This window comes from Lutjanus erythropterus, chromosome 13 (genome assembly GCF_056507025.1).
Source record: "Lutjanus erythropterus isolate fLutEry1 chromosome 13, fLutEry1.hap2, whole genome shotgun sequence".
Lineage (NCBI taxonomy): Eukaryota > Metazoa > Chordata > Actinopteri > Lutjaniformes > Lutjanidae > Lutjanus > Lutjanus erythropterus.
Window position 1 is genome coordinate 29,258,803 of NC_139329.1, and position 9,511 is coordinate 29,268,313.

General features: G+C 37.0%; 1 protein-coding gene across 1 annotated transcript; it reads left to right on the forward strand.

Annotated features, from left to right (window-relative positions):
* The first annotated feature begins 476 nt into the window (after positions 1-476).
* Positions 477-5,505, forward strand: LOC146316794 (aldo-keto reductase family 1 member D1-like). Its single transcript, XM_084734505.1, has 9 exons — positions 477-637; positions 885-1,052; positions 1,196-1,312; positions 1,869-1,946; positions 2,493-2,615; positions 3,579-3,688; positions 4,609-4,774; positions 4,930-5,012; positions 5,105-5,505. Exons 1-9 carry the CDS (start codon positions 545-547, stop codon positions 5,145-5,147), a joined length of 981 nt encoding a protein of 326 aa, XP_084590631.1. The 5' UTR covers positions 477-544; the 3' UTR covers positions 5,148-5,505.
* The last annotated feature ends 4,006 nt before the right edge of the window (positions 5,506-9,511 follow it).

The window sequence follows — 9,511 nt, forward strand, 5'->3', positions numbered from 1 at the left end:
AAATAGGGCAATTAATTGATAAGTATATATTTTTTATTTTAAAATTTTAAAGGGACAGTTCACCCCAGAATCAAAACACAGATTTTGGATCTGTAGTGCTATTTATCCATCTAGATCACAACTACACATCAACTAAAAATTGCCTTAAAATACACATTAACATGAATCTAACATTAAATTAAGAACTGAATAAAACTAGATGACACTAGTTTTATTGCAAGAGGAAGCATGCATCAACTCAGGGATGAAACTGTGACTGTGCAGGATCTAGTCATTAATGGCGTCCTTCTTGGCTGAGCTGTAACCTCTCATGCACAAGACTTCCTTCTGCGCAACTCTACAGTCAATATCCACAAAAACCTGCTGAAAAACTTGTCTACCTGTTTGGGTTTGACTCTGTCAATTATTCTTTCTCTTACACAGTGAGAAGCCACTAACTAAGTGCATGTAGGATAAAGAGCTAGCGTTCAAGGTCCATGGTCATTTGTTAGATAACCTATATGCAGGCCAGAAAGCAGTTCAGTTCATCCACATTTTCACACATATGAATCTGACTGCAGAGAACCACAGTATCCCTCTCAGCGATGGGAACCGTATTCCACTGCTGGGACTGGGCACCTACGGGGACCCTCGAACGGTAGGAAGAATATAATGTGCGCGCTTTCGTAGATGTGCACGTGAGCTAGGCTTGTTATTGACTGCTTTAACCAGAGGACTCTCTGGACTGTAGGAGTGTTGTCACAGTGATTGGATAAACATTAACAGGAGTGTTAAACATCACTGTAAAATTTGAATATATCTTTTGAATGCATGTTTGCACCAACTACAGCAAAGCTCAATCAAAACCAGGTCAAATATTTACATTGTCTGTGGATTTTCAACAGACACCCAAAGGCACCGCACTCGAGTGTGTCAAGCTGGCCATAGATGTGGGTTACAGGCACTTTGATGGGGCATTGGTGTATTTCAATGAGCACGAAGTGGGTCAAGCCATTAGAGAGAAGATTGCTGATGGATCCGTGAGAAGAGAGGACATCTTTTACTGTGGGAAGGTAGTAGGACTTGTTATGTCAAGTGACATGTAGCTTAAGAATTCATTATGTTTTTCTGAAGGCGTATGCACTTGACATTTGAGCACTGAAAACTAAGAAACATGTGCTTCTCTCCATGTAAATGTCTGTGTTTTCATCCTCAGCTCTGGAATACCTTCCATCCACCGGAGCTGGTGAGACCGGCCTTGGAGAGGACCCTGAAGACTTTGAAACTAGACTATGTGGATCTCTACATCGTTGAGCTTCCCATGGCCTTCAAGGTTTCTGTGTAGTAAACAGATAGACGGCAGTTTACTTATCAGCCTAGTGTCTGAACATTGCCCTTACACACTGTCACAGAGGTAATGTTTAGTTTAAGTAATGCTCTTATGGAGTTGCAATGTCAAACAGAATAGTTTGAAATAATAAGACACTTAGGATTTAAAAATGTGCTGATTTAAAATTGTTAGAAGGATTCTTCACAATGTTTGCAGTGTAACATGCAGTTATTACTTTTTCTATTTCAAGTTTTTAAATGTAGATTAAGATACCAGGACAATTTTTACAGAATTTATACATGATATCTGCATTACAAATGTGTGAAATATGGGTGATACTTCAAATTAGCAAGTCTTATTAACATAGTTTCTTTGACATGTGTATTTTTACAGTCTGAAGCATTTTTTTTTAAGTTGGTCCAACAATTATTTTATAGTGTAGGTTTTGGTCTAGTAAGATATTTGAAATTTACTAAAATAGTCTGGTTGAAGCCGAAGGAACCCAGCATCACCAGCAACAAGTATTAATGCAAAGTATTGAATTTTGCTTAAATTGTAGCCTGGAAATGAGTTCTATCCAAAAGACCAGGATGGAAAATACATCTACCACCACACAGACCTCTGTGCAACATGGGAGGTGAGGTGACTTTGCATGACTCTTTTCTGCTCCTCCATGCTGTCTGTAATGTCTGGATATGGTATTTTCATAACATATTGCATCTCGCTTAATACATTCATAAATTTTTTATTTCACCTTTACTGCATAAGTATAACTTAGAAACATGAAGCATATTAAAAACAGTGATATTAAGTGTAAATGCATTTATTTTAGTGAGGACAGGAAAAAGTCTTCATAATGGTAATATTAAAAGCAGAATGAGTAGGATTTGTTGTTGTAATATACTATATGTCATGAATGGCTTCCAAGAAAAAAGTAATAACAATAAATCATGAAAGGAGAGAAACCAGTTTGACATTGGCATGTGATGTTCCTTCATATTTGAAAGCTGATGTCAGAATATTCTCTGCTGCAGCATCAGAAACTGTCAAGGACGGACTCATAAAAAGACCATTTTTTTTCCCTCTTATGCTGTGCTTTATATTTTTCTCCACTATCTCAGTGAGTCTGAAAAGATAATCACGATCAGTCTTTGACAGGATGTGAATCTTTCCTGCTCCACAGGCTTTAGAGGCTTGCAAAGACGCGGGGCTGGTTAAATCTCTGGGAGTCTCCAACTTCAACCGCAGGCAGCTGGAGCTGCTGCTGAATAAACCTGGCCTCAAACACAAACCTGTGTCCAACCAGGTGAGCCTGCCTTGACTTTCTGAACCCAAACCAGAAACAGCACAGTGTATGCAGTACAGTAGTATGATCTGCTTTCCATTCAACAAATGATAAAGAAATAAACTTGAACTTGACAATATGTGAAATAATAAGAGATGGGAAGCAACTAAATACAAATGCTTTGTTTGTGTACTTAAATACAGTTTTCAGGTAAATGCACTTCACTTTAGTGTTTATTTTTCTGACAGTTTTTACTTTCACTCCCTACATTTTAACACAAATATCTCTACTCTCTTCTCCTTGATTGTTATTACTTTTATTTTGTTTTTGTTTTGTGCACTGCCCTCCCAACATCAAGACTGATTTCAACCTAAATGGGTGGAACAATAAGACATGGAAAAGCCAAGTTCTTTGTGTATCTATCGATTCACATCACGCACAACAAATGCAACAAGACGAAAACAAAGTAAAAGACATAGCAAGATGAAAATTGTGTAAAAGTTGTAACAAAAACGAAAAAAGATGTAACAAGATTTATACAATGAAAATGACATAATGAGACATAAACAACGTAACAGACATAACAAGATGAAACAAGACGAAAACAACGTAGAAGTCGTAACAGGGCCAAAATGATGTTATAGACATAAAAAGACTAAAATGGACGTAACAAGACAAAAATGATGTAATAAGACAAAAACAGCAGAAAAGATGTAACAAGAAGAAAACAACGTAAAAGATGAGAACAATGTAAAAGTTGTAACAAGACAAAAAAACAAAAAACTTAACAAGATGAAACAGACAATACTCAACAGACATGAAGTAAATTAAACTTATTGTCACAAACTAGCCAAAGACTAACTCAAAAGGAATCTTTCTTTCTATTTCCACTTAGTTTTATTCTGGAGCATAAGAGCACAGGATGCTGATGTCATGTCAGACTATTTTGGGCCAACTGTGTATTTTCTTCTTACCCACTTGTAGGTTGAATGTCATCCATATTTCACACAACCCAAGCTTCTGGACTTCTGTCGTCAGCATGACATTGTGATTGTTGGCTACTGTCCAATTGGCTCCTCCAGAGACGCATCTTGGTATGTAGGTTTTAAGAGCTGTGCACTTTTCAAGATATATCAATATTTAAAAAAATCATACAGAAGTTGCTGACAGCTGGTGTTTTGAAATGTTTTGTTTACTCTGATATTTATTCACGGAGGGCTGAAAAAACTCAGGAAGAGTTTTTTAGACGTTAAATGACATTAAAATCTCTGTGATACTAACACAAAAAACACGGGTATGACACATTTTGACAACTTTTGTCATGGAGAGAATCTAACCTAAATCATTATCATTTGGCAATGTTCAAAATGTTCAGAAGAATAATATCTGTGCACAAGTGAGAAAAAAAGACTCTAGTGATCTATTATCTAAGTCTGATCTAGATTATTTTCTCCTCTGTGTTTATTATCTTAAGGTAGAATCAGTAGGATTTGTCTGAGCTGTTCGTAAACACACCGCAAAGATAGTCGATTGTTGAAGATTGTTGAGTCTCTCTGCCGGGACTTCAAATAGTGATGTTTTGGGTTGATTAAGAGCACATAACACAATGATGGGAAAATGAAAAATTACAGGCGGAGGGCAGGTTGTCTGCAGACACAGACACCAACACACACCTCCAGTGAGTCATGTGTGATGATTGAAAGAGATTATCTTTATATGAGTCTAAATATTGTCCTATTTAAAATGTGGGGTAGTGGTGCAATTCAGCCTCCTGTGTCACCTGTTTTCACAGATAGATTTTTTTTAGTTTATTTTCACCTGTTCTTGAGGGATAAACAAATTCAGACCAGAGTAAATTCCTTGTTTGCTTCTCAGGACTTCTATAGTTTAGTATGAGACACTTAAACATTGTTAGTAAACCCTCAACACTTAGGGATGCTAAATAGAAAAAGTTTGTTAAAAGTCTTTATATGTGTAATATAAATAATTATATTTCCTTCTGTCTCTGGTTTAGGGTGAATGTGAAATGTCCTCCCCTGCTGGAGGACGAGCTGCTTGTCTCCATCGGTAAAAAGTATAACAAGAGCAGTGCTCAGGTCGCTCTGCGCTTCAACGCCCAGAGAGGAGTCGTAGTGATCCCCAAGAGCTTCAGCCCTGAGAGGATCAAACACAACTTCCAGGTAGGTTCGCCAACATGCTGTTCATCACAATACAGCATGTATATACTGTACACAATAAATTGTTTGTTATTAAGACAAGTTATGGTCCCATTTTATATGTATTCATAAATTTATTTTATTCATTTCAGTAAAAACAAATCACATTTCTTCCCCAGATATTTGATTTTTCACTCACTGAGGAAGAGATGAAAGCAATTGAAGCGCTCAACAAAAATATTCGTTTTGTGGAGCTGCTGATGTGAGTATTAACGCTTTGTCTTGTTTTTATTGTGTAATGCAACAGTTTTCCTCTTCATCACACTCAGAACACTGTTTTTTGTTTCCACACAGGTGGAGTGACCATCCAGAGTATCCGTTTCATGATGAATATTGATTTTCTTTTTAAACTTTTTTTGTGATGTACATAATTTCCTGACTTGAGCTCTTCAGATATTTAATTAGAGTGAAACATGGACATTTCAGCATCCTTCACCAGTGAAGTTTGCATTGATATGTTTCCACACTAAACACTAGAGGGCACCAGCTCACAGTAAATGAGGGGGAATTAAACACTTTTGAGGTGAACACAGCCTCCAGCTCAGATGTTATGATGATAGAGTTGTTTATTTGGTGCAGTAGGAGCTTCATGTCATACTCATGTCATATTTAAAGAGAGTTAATTGTTAGTTACTATTGATTTGAAATGTATTGATGCAACTTTTACCATAAATAAAGTTTGTTTTTAAATTAAATGTGGCAGAATGCATGTGGATAACTGCTTGTCTGGTTTATCTTTACAGTACAGTATGTTTCAGATACTACTACACATGGCCATACTACTAATGGCCATGTGATCATGATATTTCAAACAATATTTGTTTTTACATTGAGCGAGGTGAGCAAAGTCCTGCAACATGTTCAAGGCAAAGGCTGAAAAAACAACACAGATATAGAACGGTATGCGACATAACCCAAAAATAAAATGATGACCTTTTAGAGGGAGGTGAAGACAAAAAGCAAAGAAAGGCTCTAGGTGTAACAAGTTTTGTCTGGAGGTTAACCTGCTGTAACTGGAAGAGTATATCATGAATTATGTTGGATGGCAGTGCTAGCTGGATTCAGCATCTGTTTTTAGGTGTCATGATATCAAATGAACTAAAGCGATTAATAAACCATAAAACAAACACAAGGACAAAGTCAAATACAATTTGAAATGCATTAAAAATATACTGAGGTGAGGGAAGAAATGAACAGATCTGCGAGGTGTGACATTGAAATTTACTTGCTGCAATCTGTGTATAATTCCTACAGATGCAACAAGCAAAACATGCACATTGCAGGTTCTGTTGAGGCATTACTTTAGTCTGATCTAGTGAAAAATACCACTCTGGCAAGAAGAGGGCTGATGACATATACCCCAAACTGTCTGCAGAAATGCTGTGTTATTAATGGGTATTGGAGGTGTTCACTTGTTGATGTGGGCTGACTTTAAAACATCTGTTGACCTGCTGCCCAAACATTACAGTCCCAGAGGAATTTCGTTTTAAGTGTCTTGCTGAAAGACATCCTTGTCTTGTCATACCCGGGGGGGGTGGGGGGTGGGGGGGTCATCTATTCTATTAAAAATCTGTATCATATATTCTCAGAAATGCACAACCTGTATTAAAAACTACCAGAAATATCCGTAGGTTCAGAAAAATCAGGAATCTGACAATGTCAAGTACAAATTCTCTCACTAACCTGTGTTGGGTTTTCTTGAACAAACTAGACATGAATGATCAATGACACTAAAAGAAGCATAAAAAAATGTAGAACAATCCAACAAATGTTGTTGTCTGAAATAACTAATTACCAGTGTTATGGCTTTATTAAATTTTTAGTCATGCGTATTACCTGGACTCCCACAGTAACATTACCTTAAAAAATAGTTTTTGCATCAGAGTTTTAAACCTTCATAAAGGTAGACATTTGAAAGTAAAACTATATTTCAATCTTTTAAAGTGTTTCTTGAACTTGTTATCAGAGTCAGGTAGTAACAATTTACATGTAATCAGGATTATGTAATTAGAAAATAATAATAATAATATAATAATATTAAAAAAAAAATAAGGGGCGTAATTATAATCAGCCCAGACCACATTTAAAAACTTGTTATTAGATAATAGTTACACTGTGAAAGATTACTTGATTACATTTTTTATTTCATCTTTAACATTTTTGAGAACATATTTCATTCAAAAAGAAAAATAGAAGTGCTGCTGAAACTTCTTTCAATTCTGGTTATTTGTGTGTGTAATTGACTGCAATATGACAGCAGTTTCAGCTGCGTTCACCTTTAAGAACCTGGACAACAACAGTGGAAAACTTTCCATCAGACTTTGTTTGGTCACAGAGGGTACACAGAGGGTGTATGAGATTGATCAAGTCAAATCTGTACAGTGTTGACACACTGCGTGATCTTTATGTACACACCTATTACCTACTTAACCATCATGGCCAGTTTTTGCTGTCTGAGACTGAAACTTTCCACCGCAAAATGAAAGGAAGACACATTTTACAAATGTGGGTGTTTTGTTATTAGTGGCTTAATGTAAAGCGTTCATCTTTTGTTTCAAGGATGAAACTTAAATGCTGTTAGGATGCCCCTTGCTGTACTTGACAAGGTCCCTTGACAAGGTTTGAGTAAATATTTGAACGTGCCACAGCTGATCATTTGATTTCACAGAAGCTTGAAAATGGGGAGAAGAGTGGAGGTGTATTGATCTGCTCGTTCATCTATAAATCTAAGTTTAATTTTCAAACATTCAGTCCAGTTAATTTATCTGATGTAGTTTTCTTTCACTGACCTCAAGTGAGCCAATGTGATTTTTTTAAAGCATGCAGTCTTTCCGATCAAAGTGGTCTGATATTAATTATTAACAAGCCGGTGAGTGAGCTTCCACAACATCTACGGAGCTCTGGATTAAAATTTAACTTCTAATGCCAGCAGACCATAAACCAGATGCACTCACACATTTCAGTTAAGCAGCGCATTTGAGTTTGACATGAAGAGACAGGATGGAGTCTTCCGAGTAAACACAGTACAATCTGAGCAGTGACCTGTGGTCGTACAGTCATAGAGCAGCAGGAAGCTGCAGACAAAATGAAGAACTATAGTTCATTAAGAAGCCTCCTTCTGTTGTTTTGTCTTCTTTTGTGCCCAATGAAATTTTGCAAGCATGACAACGGCTCTAGATGAGCTACAAGTATTTGGAAGAAAGGAACAGTTGCTCAAATTAGACTTTTGTTGTAAATGGCAACGCCACCGAACAATAATAATTATAATGGCCAGAGAACTTCTTTTTTTCACATGCATTGTTCCTGTCATCCAGAGTAGTTGCTTTTTTTTTAGTCAGAACTGATATTCATGTGTATTTATGTAAGACATATAGTTCACTATCATTACCAATGAGCACGGCACCGACCCTTTTCAGAATAAAGGCCTGATAACGATATCATGATTGAACAAAATGAGTCTCTCTATCTTCACCACACTAGTATTACAAAAGATCATTATATTCTGGTTGAAGCTAACAACTTTATTGTGCACTAACTTATTGTGGTGTCTGTTTTTAATAATGGTTGATGGCGAGCCAGATGATATTGATATGGTGGCCTTGCAGGCTACATAGAACCTTTCAGCGGGCTTCTTGTGATCCTGTGGTCTCCTGAATCCAGCTGCCTCGCAAGGTACTGCTGAACTACTTTCTTTCTGTGGTAGAAAAAGTAGTTCCTACATGAAACTGCTCACATCAAGATCTGTGGATTATCTTGAGAGCATGACTTCTTGAAAGAGACATTGTTTTTGAGTTTTTCCAAATACTTTTTTTTTTTACTTTGAGCACCACAAGCCTGGGGAGAAGGCAGACAACTCTACCACTGATATCTCCAAAACTCTGCAACTCTCACCAAAACTATCTAGATGGATAAGTAGCATTACAGGTAATATTAAAAGTACATTTTGATTAGAAATTAGATTATAAATTTAATTAGACCTGTCAGTGATGGGTTGCATTATGTGGTCAAGGTCTATATTCATGCCAGTCAAGTTTCAGTGGGAGAAAACGTGACTGAAAAGGTTGACTTATATTTTGTAGTTACTTTTTAACCTATTCAGAAAACATGAAACAGGTTGTTTGCATGTTAAAAGTCGAAACTGCCGCAAAACTATAGTCAGCCAGATGGCTTCATTTTTATAGAAAGCCAATGTGTCCGTGTCTTGAATTATAATTTGTTTTGGGGGGGGGGGGGTTTACAAGAAAAAAGACCTAACCCTGAAAGATTTGAGACAGGAAAAGCAGAATCACCCCCCCGCCCCCCCATCCCTACCTCCATAAAGACCCTCTGGATTGTGACCTTCGAACAAATGCCTTGAACCGGCCACTCTGGACCCCTGTGGTGGGAAAATGTTCTGAATGGGCTGCTGGGTCTGTGAGGAAGGAGTTTAACTGGGGGAATAAAGACTCCGTTTGGGGGGCTGAATTAAGAATGTGACTGAGCGGGGGGCTTCATGAAGCATGTTTTAACAGAATCAGTCAGAAACCATCAAAATAATATTGGAGGCTCTTATTGTGAAACTCAAACAAATTCTTTAACGTTTAAGAGTTTGTGGATGATGCTTTTTTTTTATTTTTTTTTATCTTACAATCTTTTTCAAACAAACCTCAGAAGCATGTGAGATCACTGTACATTTGCATACACATGTGCACATATCTGACC